Source organism: Gymnogyps californianus, chromosome 7 (assembly GCF_018139145.2).
Source record: "Gymnogyps californianus isolate 813 chromosome 7, ASM1813914v2, whole genome shotgun sequence".
Taxonomy (NCBI): domain Eukaryota; kingdom Metazoa; phylum Chordata; class Aves; order Accipitriformes; family Cathartidae; genus Gymnogyps; species Gymnogyps californianus.
This window is the reverse complement of record NC_059477.1, coordinates 5884806-5908800: the sequence shown is the minus strand read 5'-3', so window position 1 is coordinate 5908800 and position 23995 is coordinate 5884806. Positions and strand designations below refer to the sequence as shown.

General features: G+C 43.8%; 1 protein-coding gene across 1 annotated transcript in view; it reads left to right on the top strand.

The window, feature by feature from the left end:
- Positions 1-23995, top strand: part of CPS1 (carbamoyl-phosphate synthase 1) — a 103903-nt gene that overhangs the window by 46352 nt on the left and 33556 nt on the right. The window contains exons 21-26 of the mRNA XM_050899842.1: positions 852-1050; positions 3240-3416; positions 8633-8751; positions 19113-19254; positions 21088-21153; positions 21725-21788. Coding sequence (XP_050755799.1) covers positions 852-1050; positions 3240-3416; positions 8633-8751; positions 19113-19254; positions 21088-21153; positions 21725-21788 — 767 coding nt within the window. The remainder of the gene's footprint in view (positions 1-851; positions 1051-3239; positions 3417-8632; positions 8752-19112; positions 19255-21087; positions 21154-21724; positions 21789-23995) is intronic.

Below are 23995 nucleotides of genomic sequence, written 5' to 3'. Positions count from 1 at the left end.
TCAGGAGCAGTCAGGTCAGTAAGGTGCAGATTTCTGCATGGGAAGCTTCTAAGAATAGTTCTTGTCAGCATCTGCTAGGAGTGACCCTTGGAGAGTTGGTCCTGCTGGGAGATGGAAGAAGAGATTAGTGAGCCCTCCAGGTCCATTCCAGCCTGCTGATGCTGTTACTACAAATGGAAAAACTCCCAGGAGGTGTTGGGGGGGAACCTAATAGCTGTCCTTACAAAGCATATCCACTGTATCCATATGTTGGCTGCAAATCATCTCTGGGACCCAGAGGACACAGTTATTAATGAGCTGTCTGTCAGATTGATGCAAATGGTATTGCTAGCTGCCTTTGTTTTGTTGGCTAATCGTAAACTAATCAAGATGAGGATGGTCAGAGCAGGCTGTTTAAAAATTGGCTTCTTAATTGCACTTTGCAGATGCTGTTGAGAGGCACAAATTAATCTCTAATTTGCAGTTCTCAACAACTCTTGTGGTGGTTGAAGTGCCGTAGCAGACTGGAGATAAGCCATGATGTTGGACAGTGGGCGTTTGATTGTTTTCTTTTTGGATGACAGACTTGCAGCAAAACATATCTGTTTTATGGGGTCTCACTGTGGGTGTGATAGATACTTAAAATGGTGGCTTTGCAGATAATAAAGCAAGTCCCAGATTTAGGTAGGTAGCTCTACAATGTGTTAAGGTAGGAAGCTGGACAGGCCCGGCTGCTGTGCTTGAGCACAGTAATCTTCCGTTGTGTTGAGGAGGGAAAATCACCTCACATCTGTTTAATTTGATCCACTCCTGGGATTTGCAAAAGCAAAGTACTTCCCGCTCTACTATTCTCTACTTCTCCTCTATGGCAGGTATCCATTAGCATTCATTGCTGCCAAAATTGCCTTGGGGATTCCCTTGCCAGAAATCAAGAATGTGGTGACAGGAAAAACCTCTGCCTGCTTTGAGCCCAGTCTGGATTATGTTGTTACCAAGATACCCCGCTGGGATTTGGACCGTTTTCAGCATACGTCCAACCGGATTGGAAGCTCCATGAAGAGCGTGGGAGAGGTGAGTGCAAGACTCTCTCCGTCCGTTCCATTCCATCACTTGAGAAAGTAATTTCTCTTTCTTGCAAACCCTCAGAATATCTATCTTCAGGGACCTAATGGCTTTTGAAGATATTTATTCAGCTCAAATGATTTTTATCCAGTACTGTAATTAACTGAAATGAGTTAGGACTGTGTAATCTTGGCTATCACAGTGTGGATTCGTAAATGGTTTGACTCCTAAGGGAAGAGACTACTTTGGATCACCTGACGTTGACTTCGTTCTTAACACTCACTACAGGACTCTCAGAGTTATTTTTCATTTGGGGTTCTGTAGTGGTGGTTAATTAGAGCATAACTTCAAGAGTCGTAGTCTGTTAAGATTTTCAGTGATGCCAATGAGCCACAGCTCTCAGTTGTTCCCACAGTTATTTGTCCCCTCTGTTAAAACCATATGCCAAATCTCAGCCTACTTCTGCTCTTGAAATCCAAACACAACCTGTAATCTTGCTCTGAAGTTTTGACTTCTCTTAGTGATTAAGTCTCTCATATCTGGAACATGACAGTGTGACTTTTAAACCCTGATTTTAAGGTGTCTGGGACAATAACAGCATTTTCAGACCATGTTTTGAGAGAAATGAAGCAAAAAGGGGAAATTACCCACTTAGTTAATTACATATCAGCTACCAAAGCAAAATAATTAATTGTGTATTTTTTCAGCTGCCTTTTTTTCGTAATGCTTTTCAAGTAGCTATTTTATTAAATTATTTTGACACGTGAGACCTTCTTAACATCAATTCTGCTTTGCTCAGACAACAAGCCTTCATCACAAATGGAAAGATTAATTAGAACTTGGTTTTCCAGTGGCAGTTTTGGCTTTTAATGGCAATGAGGTGTTTTGTTTGGTTTTTTTTAAGTGAGTTGATGATTACTGATATTAACCCTCTCTGCTTAGGGGTTTTTGGACAGTTCTGTAGAGCCAGGGTTCCTAAATACAGTTGCCTTGTGCACCATCAGCTGTAAACACTTCCTGGCCATACACATTTGCAGGAGGAATTAGCAAGTCCTTCCAGTGGTCATATATCACAAAAGCGGAACTGCATGAATCCCCTGTCCTTCTCAAGGCAGGATGCTGGTTAAAGGGAGGGAGGAGATATAGGAAGAGTCAGTGCTCCAACTGTGCAGGTCTATGACTGCTGGGGGGTGAACTGAAACAGGGATGGAGAAGCTTGAGATGCACTTTGCAGCTGGTGGAGGTACTCAGCAAAAAGGGTAGTCTCCAGGACCTGTGAGTGGGAGAGGGTGTCTTTGAAGCAACGAGCTTCTTGCTGCTGTCTCTCTATTAGTATGGCACAGTTGTCCCCCTAGGCCTGAACTTGAAGCCAGATCGCAGCACCTACTGCATTTTTATTAATTGAACAGTCTGGCCTGGCCTGGTTTTTCCTGAGCTCTGTTGTGCTGGGCAGTGGGCCTGGAGCTGTGAGAAAAGAGAAAACAATGTTATTTTTTTCTTTTGACATTTTTCAACATTGTGTTTGAGAAAATTTTTATGCTGTTAGGGTTTTACTGCACTGGGAAATAAAAATGTAGAAATTTGAGAAAGGGCTCTGTTACCTCGCAGATTTCCACAGAGAAAGGCTTGTTTTCTTATTAGATGTGATGTCAAGATTGAAGGAGGGGAAACCCAGTGCTGCTATGCCAAGGAGGAGTAATCCTTTAAGAGAGCCCTCACAGGGCAGAGTCGCTGTTAAATGTAATTTAAAGGAAGAGGAACAGATTTCTTCTGAACCTTAAAATTCCCACTGTGAGTTTCTATCTCTAACAGGTTGTTAAACAGAAATATCCTTCTATATTACTACACCCATGCTGCTGCATAATGCTTCCCTCTACTAAAGTGCTTCAAAGCAGTTTACAGAGGAGAGCAGCGGCTTCCTGTATTTTACAGATAGGGAGATGAAAGCAGAAAGGAGTCACTTGTCTGAAAATCCTTGTTGATAATATTGGCAGAGTCAGGCCCAGAAGTGGGACTTGCCAAGGCTCAGTCAGCTGCGCCTGTCTTAAAGCCAGCTGGGCTATCTTAGGGAGGAGGTCCAAAGGCTGTAATCTTTCTGTATGTCTGTCTTCATGGTTTAAATTTGCACTCTTCTGTTACTCAGGGGATAGCTGGGCAGCAGCTCACCATAGCTAATGTGGAAGTGCTCTCCGTTACAGGTCTTGGCTATTGGACGCACTTTTGAAGAGAGCTTCCAAAAGGCCCTGAGAATGTGCTACCCCTCTGTAGATGGCTTCACTTCACATCTGCCTATGAATAAAGCCTGGCCAGCCATCGTAGATTTCCAGAAGGAACTCTCTGAGCCATCCAGCACTCGGATATATGCAATAGCCAAGGTAACAAAAGATAGAAAGCCCTTGACCTATGTCCCTTGAATTATAGCTACCAAATTGGGTCAACTGAGGTGACAGAGGTTGAGTATTCTTCGCCCCCTTGCTTCCCTCTGTCAAGCACACTGGGACCACCTTCTGTAGGTTCCTTGCTGTTGAAGTACAGATATTCTCTATCGCACGTCATTTACTCTACAGAACATAATAGCTGGGTGGGTATATGACTTTAATTTTTCCTGCTGACATCTGTATTTTCCTGCATCTTCTATATTCAGGTAATGCATTTGCCTTTTGGTACAATCTTAGCCAATGCTCACTGCATTCAGCAGCAGGTGCATTCCTGTGTCCTCGCGCCTCAGTTTGTAGCTGAGTGTTGGTGGAGACCTAGATTACTTTCCTTTGCTTGTTCCTATAATATAATTGTTTGCTGAATGTTGGCTAATGTTTAGCCCTGATTTACACTAGTGTAAGTTTCAGTCAAAGTTGGCCAGTTTTGCAGATTACCATTAATTTATAGGAAGGCAGGAAGGAAAAAATGAAGATCCTTTTGAGAACTGAAACAAAGGACGATAAAGAATGGCAAGCTGCAGTCTGTGAGAGCACTATCTTTTTGCAATTGTTGCATTGGTATGGGCTTGTCGTGGTTTAACCCCAGCCGGCAACTAAGCACCACGCAGCTGCTCGCTCACTCCCCCCGCCCAGTGGGATGGGGGAGAGAATTGGAAAAAAAAACAAACCCTCGTGGGTTGAGATAAAGACAGTTTAATAGGACAGAAAGGAAGGAAAAATAACGATGATGATGATAATAATAATAACATGACAATAGTAATACTAAAAGAATTAGACTATACAAAGCAAGTGATGCACAAGAATTTTGCTCACCACTCATTGACCGATGCCCAGTTAGTTCCTGAGCCGTGATCCGCCCCTCCCAGCCAACTCCCCCAGTTTATATACTGGGCATGATGTCATATGGTATGGAATAGCTCTTTGGCCAGTTTGGGTCAGCTGTCCTGGCTGTGTCCCCTCCCAGCTTCTTGTGCCCCTCCAGCCTTCTTGCTGGCTGGCCATGAGAAGCTGAAAAATCCTTGACTTAGTATCAACTACTATCAACTACTTAGCAACAACTAAAACCATCAGTGTGTTATCAACATTATTTTCCTACTAAATCCAAAACACAGCACTATACCAGCTCCTAGGAAGAAAATTAACTCTGTCCTAGCCGAAACCAGGACAGGCTTGAAATTGAAAAAAACCCTAAAACTCTATGTTAAATTTAGCATACAGGAAGTCCCCTGTTCTTTGAAATAGGCTCAACTTCCCTTAGAATTCTTTTAACCCCTCTCCTGTCACAGTGGGCAAATCATTTTTCAAGGTGTCTGGGTAAGGGGAGCTAGGGTGTGAAATTATTTCTTCCTTCAGCTCCACGGTGTTTGCCTGTGTATATGACATGGTAAACGTGGGGTTAGTTACTTTAGAAGGTAGGTGCAATTTCAGACTTTGGTTTTGCTGCAGCTAACTTGTCCATCTGTCCATACCCTCTATGAAGAGGAGGGGACAGCTGTCTTTTATAGCTCATACTTACCTGTTGGGGTTTTTTAAGATTGCAAACCTTCCTGGCAGGGAATGCCCAGTTACTATTTTTTGTGCCCCTGACTTTGTGTGGTGGAGTCTTTAAGCCCTTTGTGCTCATGTGTAGATACATCTCATTACATCCTCCACATGAGTGTGGAGAGCTGAGGTTGTGGTGTATTTGTGAAAAGGTTTTCACATAGCTGTTCCTCTTACAAATGGCCTCAATGAAAAGCACAAGATGTTCTATAAATGTGTGGCTTGTCCAGCTGTTGATTCTCGCTTTTCAAGCTGGGGAAATGCATGTCTTCATAAGTGTAGAACATCCTTCAGCAGCTGTGCTTGGTCTTTATTATAGCTTTTTCTTGTGACTCAGAAAAATCTTGCTGCTTGTCTCTCTGAGTGGCTCAGAGAGCTTTTATGAAAGGTTAATCTTAGCCCTATGTTAACACAGGGGATCTGGGGAGATGAAGGTGAGTTTGGGTCCCACTGAACACTCTGGATGTTCCCAGCTGGTGGCATTTTCACTGGGAGCTGTTGAAAAAAGCAAGATCAAAGTCTTAATCCCTCCCTATAAAGAGCTGCCTCTGCCTGACACAGTGCACTAATTCGTCACCGTTAATAACTGAGGCAAGCAATATCAGTAAGAGGTACTTCTGGCAGCTGGGGCTGTCTGCCTGGAAATCCCTTTCCAGCCTGCTGACATTTAAAAGCCAACAGCTAGTCCCCATTAGCTGTCAGCTTTGTTTGGAACAGGATGGAGCTTCGTTGTATGTCTTCTCCTCCCCCCCGAAGCCCCACTAGTCGGCTCTCCAAGGCTTTTTACTTTTTCTCTCTCCTTTGTCTGTTGGATGATAAAAACAGTAACTGTTCAGGTGAAAGGGAAGGGAGTTCAGCTGCCATTCAGAGCTATTGCTGTTGTAATGGGACTCCGTGTTGTAATGTAAAAGAAGGCACTAGGAGAGAGGCTGAAATAGATGAGACTTGTTCCTTGGCCAGAGTGGCCAAGTGCTGCAAGGATGTAACTGCCTGATGAGCAGGGCTGCTCAGGTTGTATCAGATCTTTTCTGGGCCCTCTTAACGTTCTATACAGGTGGCCTCAGAAGATTTATGCTGTGGATTTGATCCACACTGTTTCACACCAGGGCCCTGGTCTCCTAGTTGTCCACACTACAGAAGTCTTAGTTTGCACTTGTGCTCCTGTCCACAGGCAGCTAAATACTTCCTTTGGTGAGGAGCAGGAATGGGACTGAAGGAATAAGGGTGCTGGCCCTAGAGACAGCTTGGGCAGCTGAGCTGCCCTCTGTTGCTTGGCCTGGAGACCAGGCTTGCTCCCTGACTCACAGTGTGAAGGCAGTCCTATAAACTCCTTGGCTTCCCAGCGTGGGGCCAGTGTCTACTGGATGGGACGCTCTTGAAGGTGAACAGGGCTCTAAAGTCACACTGTCCTGCTGTGGCTCCCTCCCCCTTTCATGGCGTGTTTAGGCTGTACTCCTTCATGTAGGTTTGAATAAAGCCATCAGAGTGCTCTCCAGGGCCCCTGATCAAATCCTACAGGGATTTTCTGCCTGGAAACCTGAGTTGCCCCTGTAGTGTGGTGATTTGGGAGCAAGAACTGTGTGCAAATTCATTCTTCTCTCCCAGTCTCCAGATTTATGCCACAGGGGTGAAGATGGTTTATTTTCTCTGCCCCTCCTCTGATTAAGGAGGGGAAGGTATTTGTTTTTTTCAGTTTCCCTTGAAGAGTCCTAAGACTTTATTTAAAGTGTCCTGAGCAGATTAAGTGTATGTGGTCATGCTACCTGTGTGTGTATGTGTGGCTCAGGGACTATTGACTGAAGGTTGGAGATCCTCAAGACGTGCAAGTCTGCGTATGTTTTGTGAAAATAGATGGGCAGAAGAAAGACCTGCTCACGTCCCACTAATGTGGCAGTGTGACCTCAACCTCCACGCGCTAAGGAATCGGAATGGGAGGGACCCCTTACCCGTTGCCTCATACCAGTATTGTACCCAGAAATGTGTGAGAAGCCCAGCCTTGTTATTGCCAGTGCTCCAGGACCGCTGTGATGGCCCCAGGCTTCTCTTTGCAGGCATTTGGAAGTGCAGTGGCTGTGGGGTGCCAAGCACTAGCTGAAGGTTCGGTGCGTGACTGGTTACTCTAAAGGAGGAAAACGTGCATTAGAGATTTTCACTGCTGGTTGTGAGCAAGCAGGATATTCAAGTCAGCATCTTATTACCTCTCAAGACAAGAGAATAATTGTGAGAGGGAGACCAAGGCAAGCTGCCTGGAAATCCTTTAGAAAGGTAGAAAGCGGTGTCAGTATTTTGCAGTGCCGGATGAGAGAGCTGTCACCCATCCCTTGTCCATGCGGGTGGTGCCTTCTTGGAGCGTAGCACTGAAGTGACCTGTGCATTTCTCTCAGCTGGCATAAAGTCTCCACGTCACAGTGCTGAAGCATGCGGTGATGGTACAATGATGTGTCCGCAGCTTGATAACTCGGAGGAATAATGCCGGGGTGCAGTAGGCCAAACTCATTCCTGGATTAATGCTGGAGTTTTCTTCAGTGACATTGCCCTGGCTTTGTTCCAGGGATGCTGCCCTGCAAGAAAACAATTAAGCGTGGTAACAAATTAATGAGCCTGATTACTTCAGCTCAGCAAAGATACCATGCTGGTATTATCATTATGGTTGATTATAGTTGTTTTATCAGGAGAGTTGTAACTGTACACCACTGGTGAGACCCAAGAAATATCAGTGATAGAAGATATAACCGCAATGTATCAAGATACGACTGCCCCCAATACAACTGTGTTGGGGGCTCTCTAGCATATTCCTCTGAGATTTTTTTTTAATACTGCAGTGTCCTGTAAAACATTGTCACTTGAATAATAATTCTGTGGGGTTCCTTTTTAACCCATGGTTGCAAATAGTTAGATTAAAATAAAATAAATAGCTCCAGCAAGATAATGCAGGGGAATTTGAATGATCTTGACATTAACTTGAGATACAGAGAGAGAAGCCTGAGTTATACTGTAGCTGCGGTGTGTCACCCAGGACTGGACTTTGCCTTGCTTCAGGGGTATTTCAAGGCCATATGTTTTGATTCAGCCTTGTATTTCAAGGGTAAATCAAGATTTATGCTCTAAAGCAAAAAGTTCCTCCACAGCTGAGAAGCTGGATCTTCTGTTTAACAGTTGCAGCTAGGAGGTTGGCAGTGGGTCTGAGATTTAGGCAACTTGAGTGGTAAGGGATACAGGTGGAGGAGTTGGCACTGCAGGCTGAATGTACCTTGCTGTAGGTAGTTAAGGCACATACTCAGTGGCTGCCAAGCCTTGTTACCATCAGTTTAAGTTTGGCTGCTGGCTCTGCGAAAAGCTAATTCTCTCTCTTGCTGAAACAGAAGCCAGCTTTTGGTACCAAAGCATGTGCAGAAGTGGCTGGTGCCTCCCTGCACTGCTTGAGGGGCACGTTTTCTGTTGCTGTGGGAGATAGGATCCTGGGGTAGATGAACCTTTGATTTGTCCGGCTTAGTCTACAGTACTTTTTGTGTCTTTATGCTATATAGTTGCTGCTACCTATTTGCAGACTAAATCTGTATTTGCAAAGCATGTATTAAAGGGGCTGTTTGGTGCCGTCCTATTTTTGGCAGGCCTTGGATAATCAAGTCCCTGTGGACGTCATTCACAAACTCACAGCTATTGATAAATGGTTCCTGTATAAGATGCGCTGCATCGTGAACATGGAGAAGATCCTGAAGGAAGTGAACAGGTAAGAAAAACCAACAGCCTTGTCCTAGGACACAACGGTCCTTCTGGGGCTCCTTCTGCTGGGAAACCTGTGGTAAGCCCTGAGCACAGATGCAGTCAATGCTGAGAAATTTATTTCAGTGCTTGGAGTAAGCAGTGTTGTCTTAAACGCAGTTCACTGCCTCACCCGGACAGAGGAAATTTCTGAGAACGCTCTTTTTGGTAAAAGAACTTCTTTGAGTGCTTAGGCATCTTGGCTGTTCTCAGGGATTATGGAAGTTCCAGTTTATTTTGGAAAATTCTCACTGTATCTCTGAGGCTAAGGCTGGGAATGTGGATGGCCTGTGATGAGAAACAGCAGTCTGCACTCATGTACCTAGGACAGAGTTAGCCTTCAAACACAGGACTTGTGCTGACTTACTACACCTGAGGGTCAAATACACTGAATTTTTTTCTGGCCTGGCCAATTGATTTTTAAGCTTTTCTGCCTTGCTGTGATCATGCAGTATGTGTTGCTTTTGTCCTGCACTTTCAAAGTCTATAATTCCAGACATATTTAAATATAAATCTTCTTCTTTCTTCAAGAAAAATGACCATATAAAACTAAGCAGGAAAGATAGCGGTAAATTAAAGCGCTGGGCTGTATTTCAGTTCCAGCCTCTTGCTGACTTGAGCTTTCCCTTCGTGGTTTACGAGGCTGGGAGAACCTCCTTGCTGAGTTATCGGCTGTACGTTGGCCGGCTTTTCTGCTTCGGGTACCCGTTGTGTGAACCACGTTTCACCACATGATGGCACTGGGAGCGCATCATAGCCAGTACATCACTAAGGTGCTAGTTAGTTCATCTGCTGTGCTTTCTGCTTCTTTGACCAGCTGCACGGTTTTAATTGAGCAGCTCTTGCTCCCCCTTGCCCCTCAGAACAAGCTGGATCTGGAGCTAAACAAAAATAAATGTGGAGGGAGATGTCGAAGAGAAGGAGTAGCTTGATTATTTACAGAAATCTGTTGTTTGGCTGCACAAGTTTTTGCCCTCTAATATCTGTGTCACGTTGCATTTGTCTCGAGTGCCTTAAATATATATGTGCAGCTCCTGAGGAAGAAAAACAATATATCCAGAATCAGTTTGATTTCCTCGCTGTTGGAGTGGCATGCTCTGGGACCCCAGAGGCTGGCCCCTTCCTCAGCTGGTATAAATCCAGTATCGCTCCACAGAGGCTAATCGTGCCAAACTGTCCTATATCACTGAGGTTGCTTTCCCTTTCTCTGCAGTGGGTGGCAGGTGATAATACTACTAGTAATGTGATCAGTAGCTGGTACCATCCCACATAGTTTTTCATCCTTCTGGTGACTAGGCAGCAGACTGTATAGGCAGCCTGCTACAGAAAGCCCTTTTGCAGTATCCAATCTTGCATTTGTATCATACACAACCAATGTTGTGTCCCTTGTAAGTGGATTCATGCAATTCAACTCAGATTGCAGGTGGTATAAATTAACTTGGTCTCATTCACTTATCAGTGCAGATTTTCACTCCACTATCCTTAGTCAGACCTTCCCAAGGAAACTGTCTTACCTCACAACCTGCATTGGAGGGAGGGGATGGACTGTCCGGCTGCATTATGTTGAAGGCATGTTGGCACAAAGGCAAAGAGCCAGGGAAAAACACTTCTGACCTGAACTAAGAGACTAGTCCAGTGAGCAACATCAGGAAACACATATCTGCAATAGCTGAGGGAAAGCTAATTGAGTGATGCAAATGAGACTTGGCACACATGTGCTCTTCCTGCAGCCAGCTGTTTCCAGTCCCTGGCATGCCTGGCATGGGTTTTACCTGTGCTACAGGATTATTTCCAATGGAAAAGAATGAGCTGTGACTCTGTCATTGCTTTAAATCTTTCTGTTGTTGCAATAGAGTTACCAGAACCAGAAGTAGTTGCCCTGTTCCCACGCACTGTTGCTGGTTACAAGCTCACTCTCTATTCAGTCGAATCCATCCCTTCCTTTTTGTCTCTGGATTGGTTGGAGGTTCTTTGCAGCGAGGTTTTGGATGCAGTTGGAGTAACATCTCTGCCAAGAGTCTTGATTTGGGCCCTACAGAGCTGTTGTAGACTGGTAACAAGGAAATGGTCTCTGCCAAGAGGAAATTTAGAGCTAGAACAAGTGGATATGACAGACAGATGGGGAAGGGGGATCAGAGGCAGGTGGAGGCCTTTGTGAGCAGTTCAGCAAGCAGCATTCACACATGACATGCTGGCTTGCATCCTCACCGCGTGGAACGATTCAGAGGTGAGCAGAAGGCCTCACTGATTTATGCAGGGAATCTGTTTCCATGAGTAAAAGGTTGTATGGGATAATGTTATGGGGGGAAAAAACCTTTCTGACCTATAAATGTTTGTCCGTTCTCGGTGTACAGGCAAGGCCAGCCATTTGCAGAGACAGTAGAGACTGGGAAGGGTACCCTCTGCCCCATTTATGTGTCCCAGCGAACTTCTTTCCAAAGAAGATTTGACCTGGTGCTGGTGAGACTGTATAGCTTTTGTCATGAGTTTCCATTTGGCTCTGCCTCTGGGCCCTCTAAGATAGAGAAAGAGTTGTTCCAGGTTATGTGATTTGGCTGCAGGAAAGCAAATGGCCTGAGTTGAATGGGGAAAATAAAGCCATTTGGAGAGTACTTGCAAGAATATCCAGTAATATCACACACACGTCAAACATGTGCCTCTGCTGTTTCTCCTGTGACCTACATATTTTTCATTTTAAGTGGAAACTTACACTGTGGTTTTTTGTTGGTTTTTTGACCGATTTCCTTCATACCTTCAGTAATGTAATCCTAACTATAACCTTCCCCACCACACACATGCACACGCACAAACAAAACCACATATACATACACACATGGAAGGAGCAAGCACCATCCCATGCTGTCAGTCCATGAATAGGCAATGGTGTATGGAGCAGTGGCAGTGCAATAGGATATGCTGTTGTCAGGCAATTCTTTCCCTAGATTTGGTCTCACCTGTCCCATGAGAGAAAATGGAGGGGAAGGGCCCTGGAGTGACCCCACTGGCTGTTCATCACATTGACAGCTTGTGAAGGAGATGGAAATTTGAACAGACCATGTCTAGCTGTCTGAGGCAGTGAGGAGTGAGATGTGACTTTAAGGCCAGGATTATGGACCCGGTCCAGAGCGAGTCAGATTTGCAGTAGGGTCCAGTAACACCATCATTCCCAAGAGCACAACTGAAGCCCAGACTTGCAAGTAACATCTGGGGCATGTTCAACTCAAGACACTGGTGGCCTGGGTGCAAGGGAAAGCCTCTTTTGGGATTTGCATCTGTTCTTTGACTGTCTGCAGTGAGGATATGTTTGCATGTGGCCGTGGTTATTTTTATCTGTTCCTGATTTTGTGATCCCTGAGAACTGTGGCTGTATGCAAGGAGAATGTATGACAAATACCATTAAGTATAGGTAAAGAGGTAGGCAGCTATGGTGAAATCATCCCTTATGCCCAAGTGATGTGGGGACAGAAGCCTTGTTGAAAATCAGTAGGACTTGTGCTCCTAAGTCACTTGGGCATCTCTGTAGCAATTGAACCTGCAATTGATTGTATTTGCCATTACTTGGGAGCTCAGAGGGATGGGGGAAAAGGAGGGGTAATGGGGTCAAGTTCACTGCTCGGGAAAATCTGAGTAAGACCCAGGGAAGATTGGGCCATCTTGCAACAGGCAGAAGTGTTGAGTATATTGCCCAAAGAGGAACATTGCAATATTGATAAAAGGCTGTAAAGTAGAATTCAAGTGAGAAAAGAGGAGCATGATAAACCCCCATTTTGCAGTTGAGGACCAAAACATAGAGATGGTAGGCTTGCCGAAAGTCTCAAAGACAGTCCGGCAGAGCAGTGGACTGAACTCTGCCTTCTTAAATCTCAACTCTTCAAATTAACCTTAATGAAAACAGCAGATCTTCCTTTTGGTGGATACTGAACTAGCCAGCCTACTAGCAGTGGGAAATGACGGCACCAATTGTGTTTTGATAATTTTATACTTTGGAGCTTTGTTTTGGAGGAGAAAGTGTCCTTGCTCTGTGGGCATTGAGTGAAAACACCTCCTGGCTTGTGGTTTCCTTGAAAGGGGTAGGTGCAGTCCTGAGTATTGCTCTTGTTGTTCCTAAAGAGACACAGGTTAATAGAGGGGAAAGCAAAAAAAAAAAAAAAGTGGGAGGGTGCAGACCCACTTCAGCCCAGCATTTGTAGCCAGGTGCTCTGCTCAGTGGCCCATGGAAGAAGTTGTTTATTGTGAATTCCTTTTCGAAGCTCATGTCCTTGGTCCATGAAAGGTGTGCTTTGAAAGCTGCTTGCTGGAAGCATGACTTGATTTCAAAACATGACTGTGGTGGAGTAGCCACAGAAATACAGGTGCTGGAATTAAAATCCAGTTCGAGCAGGTGACCTGGGAAACAATGCAGGGAGGAAAGATCAGACAGGCCATCAATAAACTGTGCACTTCCACAGTGGTTGTTGCACACCCACCCTTCTCAAAAGCAGTGTTTCTGCTGACTTGCGTGCTTTTGGGACAGGTCAGAGAGCATAAGTCAGATCTTGTGTGGGTATAAAGCAGAGCAGGTCCAGTGACGCTAGATGAGGCTGCACTGATTTATACTGTTTGAGGAGCTGTCACTGACATATTTGTAGTACTTGCTTTTAACTAACTGGGAAGATTACTTTTGAAATCTTTGTGAACTGTGGGGCAGGGAAGACTCAGGAACAAATTAGGAATTCAGTACATCAGGAGAATATAATATAAGCGGCTATTCAGCACTGTTGTTTGTGCTTTGTGTGGATCTGACATAAGATACTTTCTATTTGTCTTACAGAGCCATTGGTAATAATTTCACAGCTGTATCTTCTTTCAAAACATCTGTACATTTGTAAAAATGCAATCTGCATTTTTTTCCTTGATACAGAGGATATACAGACATTGCCCTTTAAAAGCCATTGGGTTCTCTGTAACCGTTATGTACAATACCAGAAGCAGGGGAGTCCATACCATGGCATCCCAGCAAAGACCTCAAAGCTCTCTTTTACCAGGGGTAGAAAATAGGCTTTGAGGAAGCATCTATGACCCATTTCTTCTCTGTGTTTTGGTGTGAGCTGCTGCTTCAGCACATCACTTAATCCTAGGTGTGAGGCATTTAGGTATTAGGGCACAGTGTGAGGTTCACGTTACTTAAATCAAGATGTCCACAATGAGATTTATTATCCCAGGGACCTGAATGTTAATGATGCAGAGTGCTGGAGTGATAGTTGTTCAGTGAGCGAGATTTGTTGGTTTACAGCTCCTGCTTCCCTAACCGCTCCTTTGACAGCTTTTTGTCACTCATCTCATGAGTTTCTCAGGAGGGGAAAAACGGTAACAATCTGTCTCCTTGAGAAGAGAAGCAGGGAGAGAATTTATACACCGATCTCATTATTTTAATTGTACCATGTTCAAAATCTTGTAAAACATCAGGAGCAATCAAGGAAGCCACTAGGAGCCTTGAAGCAGAGCAGGACAATGAGGAAAAGAGGAAGAATATGTCTGTACATAATCCAGCCTGAAATCAAGTAGGCTTTTGAAACCCTCCAGGTCTATGACTACTGAGAAAGGAAGAGCTCTCTCAGGACTGGGCATTAGGCATTTTGGTTCCAGTGCTTCTTGCTTTTGGTCTACTTTGCTTGCCATAGCAAAACTGTAGTCTGGGCTTAAATCCACCCCCTCCAGATTTAGGAGGAGCTAAGTTCAAGACTGGTGGGCTGAGCCGGAGTGTGCTCATCTTTGCAGCTCCTACGTGCATGTCCAAGCCACATGAATAGCTGCTGAGATAAACCAGAGGTGACCTGCAGGGGTGAGCCTGTGGGCTTACAGGGCAGATGTTAAATGATGCAACAGCTGTCCCCCAAATGCTCCCAGCTCAGGCTTTGGCCCTCAATTCACAAAATATTCCTGATCCTTTTGATCAAGACCCATTAACATGTGCCTAAGTAATATGCAGATGGGCATAAAATTGACAATATACCTAAAATGAAGCAGAGCCTGATCTGGGAGACAAGAAAAAGAGTGCGTCTTCCAGTATCAAGCTGGGGCTTTCTGCTGACACATTTATTTAGCATTACTCCTAAACTAGTGGATCAGATGAAAGCCAGTCAAGTGGAAGAGAGGGCCGCGCTGAAGCGAGCAGGTTCTCCTGATAATTACAATGCTGCCAGCGTTCCTCCAGTCAGTTAATAGATTTCCCCAGGTCCTCTGTGCCAGGTGAAAATTTCCTCATTAAGGGGAATTTATTCCATTTCCTTTTATCGTTTATTATTGAAGAAGTGAGTGGATGGAGTTCCAAAGATGACAGGGTGGAATTTTAAACAAAGAGCAACAACAAATCAACACTAGAAGCTGAAATGGAGGCACAAGCAAGGTTCAGGAAAGGCTTGTATTGTTTATAAACTGCAAAGTGTGCAGGGGACTTTAGCTTTCTGAGGAAGTGAACAGCCACTAAATGATTATGGCAGTGTGCGAAAGTCTAATCGTCTGGTTTTGAAGCTCTAAAACTTCTGACTGTCATTTTGCAAAGGCGAATGTTAGGAAAAAGGAGCATTATAGGAGTCTGGAATCATGGCCACTTAATCTTCCCTTGTTTCAGAATTTATTATAAACCAGCAAGGGAGTTTAATCTTTGGAAGACTTTTTTCTCTGTGTTTGAAAAGTAAGTGATGCTCCAGGGGAAAGTGGGAGGCAGTGATGTAGGACTGGGTCATATGTTTGGGAATAGCCAGAAATGAGAATTTTTTTTCTTCTCTTTTTAGTGCTGGATTTCTGGTGAGCTCTTGGAAGGGTTATTTGCACTCGAGCATTCAAAGAGATCAGCCTGATTCCGCTTTTGCTGGCTTTAGTGTCTCCAGCAAGTCTAAAGGGCTGTCTTTGAGGAAAGGTGGTGGGAATGCTGGATGAGCATTGCCCTATCATACTGTTTGCATGTTTCTTTATATTCTTTCCATGAAAGTTGAGGTATAAATGCTAAAAATTACCCTTATTAGTAAGTGGAAATTATCCAGGTATGAAGATGTGTGTCCAGTATGTGCAGAGAGGCAGCCTGATTTCCATACCAGTGCTGAGGGTTTGCAGCTCTCTGATCCAGTTCCCTTTAAACATGGTGGAGCAATTCTGCTGGCTTACTCTGCCTGCCCCTTCTTCTGGTTGTGCCTCCAAATCCCTGGGAGCTGCCTCGGAGGCTTTTGGCAATTTCTCATCTTGTGGCAGATTCTAGTTTCAAGTGCTTGGAAAGCAGCACTGCTGGGTGTTTCACTCTTGCCAATTTTCTGTGACAATATTAAATGGTGAAACTTACATTTCCAGGGCTGGGTTGTCAGTTCTAACCTTCCCTGCCTCGTGGTGAGCTGGGTGTGTTTCCTCCATATTAAACTGCCTCCATGGCAGTGAGAAATGAGAAAACCCTTCCTGTCTAGGTGCTGCTTGAATAGAGGTTCCCACTGCATCTTTCTTATTAGCCACACTGAAAGCTACATCTCTTATCTTTTCTTTATCATGCATTGGGAGTAGCAGAGGAAAAAATGCACGGTTTCATTTCCCCTTTAGGTACTCAGCTTTTCTCTTGCACACTGGTTGTCCTGTACAAAACTGGTTACCTTTTTGCATGGATTAGTAAGTGTCCTAACCTAATTTAAGATGCTAGCCCAAGGCAAATGAATCATGTTGCCAAATAATTGCTGCTTCTCTTCTACCCACCCTGCTGGGGGGGATGACAATGAATGATACTGTTGTAATGAGATACAAAAAGCTGAATTGAAACAAGCTGCAAATGAAGGCAATTTTCTTTCTCTGTCAGTAATCAAATGACAGCCAGCTATGTGTGTTTCTGAGGCAGAAGGGAGGGAGAGCAAGGGAGTAAACTGCACTGAAACAGGCTCATTTTCTTGGGGTCATCAGGTCTGCTCACTCATACTTAGGGAATGCTGAATCTAGGAGAGAAATCTAACATGGCTGCATTCTTCTTAATAGCCAGCGACGGCTAGCATCTGTTTTGCCAGAGAATTGGCAGATTTTGCTTTGTTTCCTCCTGTAAAACACCCATCCATGCCTTCAGTTCTGGCATTTATGGTTTATGCAAGAAGTCCTGCCTTTGAGCTGAGATCAGAAGGTAGAAAGGGCTGAGGAGAAGCAGAGGAGTTTTGTGGTGGAGGCGTTAGAGCATGGGAATCGCAGCCTTTAACGTACTGCGGTGCTGCAAAGTGGGTCTTATTTTGGGAAGTCTTTCTGCACCCAGAAATAAATCCAAAACCTGGGAAGGTCAACCTCCTGGATTAGGCAGGACTGTTTCCTTCTAACACTAGCAAAGAGCAGGATTTGCTGGAGTAATAAGGGTGATGTGGTTGAGGGTTGTGGAGAAGATCAAGAGTGTAGGTGGTACTCCTGCCTGGAATCCCCTGAGAGCAGAGCAAGCTGGTTGTTAGTGCCAGGCTGGGACACAGTGCAGAGGATAGCAGTTACAGTGAGCGTTTCCTTTCTGCAAATCCTCACTAGCTGTCTGCTATGCTATTGTAGGCAGGTGGAGCACTCTCTTCTCATATTGCAGGGGAAGGAGAGGTGGCACTGGGGAATTCATAGAGGAAAACCCATCTACCCAGGGATCTGAACCCAAAAGTTTCTGGTCCCCAGTTCTGCTCTCAGAACAGCTGGTTTGACACTTTTGTGACTCTCATCTGTTTTACGCTAGCCTGACTTCACCGAGGGCAGCAGAGCTGCTCTGTGCCTAAGCCAGGGTGGAAAATCCAATCCAATGACTCTTTCATGCTTCAGCTTCCTGACACATTCCAATAAAGCGGCCTTACCCCTCTCCTCCCACTCAAATAACATAATGCTATTTATTTAAAAATACCATCAAGCAAGGGACATAATTCAAAAGCTCTGATTTAGGAAAATTGCTTGTTTGTTAATCATTTCCTTTTTCCTGATTCAGAGCTTGCTCGCTCATAAAATATTGATTTATTGGGCAGGCAAGGATGCTCTTGGCAATGAAGATGAAAAGCAGAAATGCTGATAAAAATACATAGGTTTTTTTTATGTTTTTGCAAAAGCTAAGCTTAGAAAAGGTAGCTTAGAAACAGAGACAGGCAGAAACTATAAGGGCTATTGGTGGAGTCAAAACAAAGTGGAACAAAGATAGTGTGGGAGAGAAAAAAGTGGAGGGAATAAAGGGGGAATGGAGATGATGAAAAAATCAAAAGCAAAATGGGCAAGAAACTGTTGAGCTGCAGAGGTGGCCAGGCAAAGCAATGCATTTGAAATAAACAGCAAAAACTAGGACTCCTGAAAAGCAAAACCAGGAGGACAAGAACATAGGGAAGTATTGAGAGACCCTGATTGCAAATATGAAATAAAAAAAGGTGCCCCTACTTTACCCTGTCTGTCCCCCTGTTGTGGTTTAACCAGGACACCCCCTCTCCCCATTTTCATAATGCAAGAAGCAGCACAAATGACACAGAAAAAAGTATATTTGAGACTGTCAGAAGGAAAAACTTACCTGGTATGTGAGCCTCTGAAGGTCATTTCTACTATGTATCTCTGAAGTCAGATGCTTTTTCAAAAAACTGGCCATTTCTGAAGGCAGACAGAGCATCCTCAACAACAGAAAGAAGGGCTTGTTCGGGACAAATTGTAGTTTTGAGGCAAGTTGTCCCCCAGCTCAGCAGGGTTGGGGGACAGTTATGCCTCTCAATGGCTTGTCGCAGAGCTTCGGGAAATTTCATGCCTTTGTTTGGAGTGGGCAGCTGCAAGGAGAGGCAGGAGATGTGACTACATACATAATTATTGATCCAGCCCAGTCTAGTGAGGCCTATATTTTAAAATTTAGACTGGGAGGAGGAATGTAAGGGAGGGATTGAGTTAAAGTTTGGGCATGGAGATGTGGGGATACTGAATCCAAGAAAGGAATCACTGCAGGTCCTCCGTGGAGGCTGTAATGGTAAATGACCATACAGTTGTTGTGGATACAGTGACCTTATACTAGCCTGGTGGAGAATGCTGCCTGGGAGATGATGGACCTCATCGTGAGTCACTCATTCCTGTCTCAAAAATGCAAGGAAAGAAAGTGTTTCACTTCCTAGCATCAGCAGTCTGCCTGCAGACTTTACCTTATAGGTGTTTGTGGGGGGCATCCAGTGGAAAAAAGATCTTTTATGTATGAGGATTGCATAGCTTAGCTGGGTCTTCTTCCTTTTCTTGCCTTTATGTGCATGATCCTATAGCAACTCTATGCAGTATGGAAGACACAAGCACTCATATGTCTTCTAAGTATTCCTGTAAAGCCTCATGCAGAGTGTGGGTTTTTTTATTTAATCCCAGTGAAACAGTTCCAGAAGAGACACTGAGGAGAGCCAAACAGATTGGGTTCTCGGACAAACAGATTGGGAAATGCCTGGGGCTAACTGAAGTCCAGTGCCGTCAGCTGAGACTGAGGAAGAATATAGTGCCTTGGGTGAAACAGGTATGTGAGAGCATTGCTGTTCATGGTGGGGGCTTCCAAGAGTGCAAGGAGCAGGAGACCTCCATGTGCTTAGAAACAGCTGAGGTAAACAAAGTGGAATCCCTGGCTCTGTTAACATCCATGGGAGTTTTGACCTTGACATTAGAGGAGAACATTTCACCCATGTAGCTCTTACTTCTGCTCTGCAGGCATCAATGTAATGACATGAACATCCCCAAAGAGAGACTCAGAATATTCTTGTTCATGTTCTGTGTGGCTGAGGGGGAAATGCAGCTATCTGGCTTCAGGAAAAGGCTGAGAATGCTGGCCCACCATGGTGTGACCATCAAAAGTGTAATATGTCTTTTCTCTTGGTAGTAACTTTTTACAGGGTAATACTTTATTTGAAGTGTGCTATTGTTATGGATTCATTTGCTATTCATTGTGATAGCACGAGTGTAATGAGCTCATCTAGTATTCATGGCAGTGTCACGAGTGCTTTGCTAGGTGTTCTGCTGCTGCATTTAAGGTATGTTGGTATTAAACTGCCACCAGCTGTGTTTTTTGTCCTTAAAGGGGAAAAAAAACCCAACCCAAACTACTGAACGTTTCTGAAAGAGCCCATCTGTATCCTCAGGCCCAATTCCAGGTGCCAAATCTCCTTCTGTTTCCCAGCTGCTGTTTTCCTTCTATGTCCTCACCTGGCCCACAGAAACGTGCCTGGTCTTGCACTGTGTTCTTTCAGCTGCATATGGCACTGCAGTGCTGGATTGATTTGTGTGCCAATGTACCCTTAATAAGGTCATTCTACTTATGCCTGCATTTGTGGCTTCAAAGCATATGTTTCTTCTTGAGCCATGAAGTACAAGTTGCAGTATTAGCAACAGTAATGAGCAGCAGACACTTACATAGTGCTAATGACGTAAGGTCACATTCTTCATTATTCACAAGGATTTGGACAGCCAGTGGCTATTCCTGAAAATACTTGAAGATTGGACAGATTTTTAAATGGTATAGTATGTAAAAATTCATGTCAGGACTGCTTTAATGTTGTTCCCTGTTCAGTATTCTGTGTAGAAATGTTTCAGCTGTTCATTCAGGGAACTTCAGCAATCGCTGGTGACCTAGATGGACTAGTTACCATGCAACAAGTAGTTGACACAAATAGTTTGTGAACAGTCTAGTAGGCAAATTATTCTTCTGGGCTCTCTGGTGACTAATTACATAAGAAATTGTTGAAAACTACATATAAGGGGTGGTTGAAAATCACTCTTGCTTTGTGTACCATTTAATTATCAAAGCATGAGTTATATTGTAATGTAGGTATGTAGTACTTGCACTGCTGGCTGCTACTCTGCATGATCTCAAAGTGGTGATGTGTGCATGTTTGTATTCAGTGTGGGAGTAAGATGGGGTCAAGAGTGTAGTGTGAAGATCCCAGATAGTGCAGCTAAAGAGGACAGGACACCTGGAGGACTGGAGATCTGTGTAATTAATGCTGCCAAACTAACTAGAGAATGAGGGCCTTGGCAAGAAGGGATGGATGGGGAAAGCTCCTGGGCTGTGAAGGTGTTTTACCAAAGAGGTGTGGAGCTAAAACTGCAGCTTAGAAAGATATGGAAGACTGTCCTGTTGACTGAACTGTAAGGTCTGGGGGGAAGGCCAGGCATATGCTGCATTGCCAGCATATGATGGTTCAGATCACCTCCTTTTGAGGAAAGACATGATGGGGAAATAATAGGACAGAATAGGAGTAGAAAAGGAAAGAGGGAAAAGAAAAACCCCAAAACACCTGCATATAAGAAGGATCTTGCACTGGCCAAGTCATAATCCATCCTCTTCTTCCCCATACAGATTGACACGCTGGCAGCAGAATACCCAGCAGTAACTAATTACCTCTACATCACGTACAACGGGCAGGTAGGCACATTCGGAAACAACAGTCTCATTGCTGTCTAGTTTGATCTCTTTCCCCTATGCTGCGTTATTTCTGGAGATCTTGCAGATGTCTTGGTCTCTGTAGCAATTATTTTGGGTGGTGTTACATATAATCCCCTTACAGCAGGCCTGGAACTTTCTCTTGCTGAAATACTGATCCAGTGCATTTAGTGTTAATGCCCCTATGTTGTTATGATCCTGTCCTCTATCATCTCTACTTGCATCCTGTGTGCACAGGTCAGGTGCTGGGAATGCAGAACTCATGTTTCGGTCATCTCATCCTAGCATTCATTTTTATGTGAAACTTAACAGCTCCTTAGGCTGCTTGAATAGCCAAATCAGAAGTGCTGTATCCCCTTTGGTTTGGGTGCAGCACCAGTAATTCCAGTAGAGTTGCACTTGATTTACACTGCAGTAAACGAGATCAGACTTGAGCCCTGAAGGATCAGAGTGTTGGATATGGGCTGAGCACCAGAAACTGTTTATTCTGACAAGCGTGGAGTTAGGTGCTGTGGAGTACACATCCTAATGACTTTTGTCCCTCCCTTCTCAGGAACACGATGTAAAATTTGATGACTGTGGAGTGATGGTGTTGGGCTGTGGACCATATCACATAGGTAAATCTTTCTTACAACTCTTCTGTTCTCCTTGCACCCTCGAGCCTTCTTTGGATATTCTTGTGGTTCATTTGTCCCTCTTCTCATATGGTGACAAAACCCTCCAGAGCACAGTGCACAGGACATCAATTCCTGACACAAGGTTTGCCTTTTACACTTGCTTGGAGACTTCATTTCATGCCCTGGAAAAAACAGGAGAATTTTGTTACTTTTCACTTGTTGCTTAGTTGTGATTTCCACAAAGTTTAGGGAATTTTTTTTAATCTTACTTTTTGCACATGCTAAGGTCTTGAGAACCTGATACCTTCTATAGAAGTTTGTTGCTCCCACACCTATCTTATATGTTTACTGCCAGCTCATGACTATGTTGTTATATGCTATGCATTTTACTACTGTAAGTACAGGTATGAAAATATCTTGATACCTTCAGCTGCTTTTGTATAAGCAATTCTCTGTATGCTGTTTTTTCAGCCCACTCAGATGATTATGCAGCATAAGAGTTTCCTCATGGCTATGAGTATTGGGTAGACATACTGCTGAATTCTGTATATGATGACTTTCACTTTTTCTTTTCATGGATCCTTCCAAATAGCTTGCAATTATTGACAAGAAAAAAATTGCTTGTTATTCAGAAATATTTTTGCTCTGCATCTCACAAGTAGTGGTGATGGTTTTTGAAAGCTGAAATTTAAAACTGCATCCATTTGTTTTGCTTGGATGGACAGGTCACATGCTACACTCCTGTTGCTGTTTGTAGGATGTGTCTTTTTGAACTCTGTTTCCAGTATGAATGTTGAGATGAGTGAAATCAGGAGGAACACTCCATGATTATGCTCGTTTTTTTGTGAATGCTTCTGCCAGTCAACATGCTGTGTAGCACAGTTATGGAAAATGAACATAAAAAGGATTGCAGTGTTGTTTAATAATTTGATCAAATGTATATGAATATATTTTGCACTGTTCACCTAAAACTCCTAATTGCTTAGATTAGCCATACAGGTCTGATCTTGGTCTTACCTCTTCTGTAGCTTTGATTAGATCAAGACAATCTTTGGAAGAGCCTGCAACTAAATAAAGGCTGCTAAAGGAAACCATTACTTGGACCTCTAAAAGAGTCCCCGCCGCCCTCTCCCCCCCCCACCCCCCGGTGCAATAGCCAAGTTGGGTTTTGTTTTGGGGTTTTTTTTTTGTTATCCTTTGAAGGCAAATAAGCAGTGTGCTTTTCCTCTATGCTTTCAGAATTGTAACCGTAATTCAGTGGGATCAACTTAGTGTTCCCTGCGGATTTACATTTACAAAACAGGAACAGGTCAGAAAGGGCTAAATGATTTGGATGGAAGTTAAACATGTGACGTTACTTTTTTTTTTTTTTAAAAACAAGATTCTTATTTCCTTTGTGAAAACTGAGTTTTAGATTTAAAAAACCAACTTTATTAATTTTATTTGAAAATATTTTGAAATACATTGCAGGAAAATCTTGAATATGTTGACACTTTTGCAAAGAAATAAAATTATTTGGGGGAAGTGTGAGGTCATTTCAAAAGTCATGCTATATTCTGTATTTAAAAAGAAAATTATCCAAACTGAAGTGTCTTTTTTTGAAGTTTTCTTGTTCTTGATAACTAATATGCCAAATAGTAACATGATGTGAATTGGTACAGTTGCACACTCTGGAACTTCAGAGCTTGCTTTGACGCACCTTTCATGCACACGTAAAAGCCTCTGGCTCACTGAGAGCCTGAGCTGCAGTGTGTGACCTGTGCTCCATGGGGGTATTACTCAGATATTCAAGGTGATGCTTGCTCTTCACTTGCTGCCAGGAGGGTATCTCCTGTCCTGGGAGGGGCGTTGGTTTGTGTGAAAGTCAGCCCTGAAAGCAGTATAAATAAGCTATTCCACCAACTGCGTGGACCAGCAGAGTGCTCTGTAAATTTTAAAGTGTGCACATAGATTTAATGTGATTGAAACCTGAAAGTGAGTTCAAAAACATGCCTGTATTGATGTAGTAATTATCTTCTGAGGAGCAGTGTCTGGTTATGTTACAACAGTCATTACTGATATTACTAATTATTTGCTCTCTTCCCTTTTCCCACTGTTTGGACGTGACCATTACTGGATGTGGCTGGAATATACTTACAAGTGTTCAGCTGTTTTCCCAGGTTGTATCTAAAGCAGTCAGATGGGGACCTCAGATGACCATTGTGTCT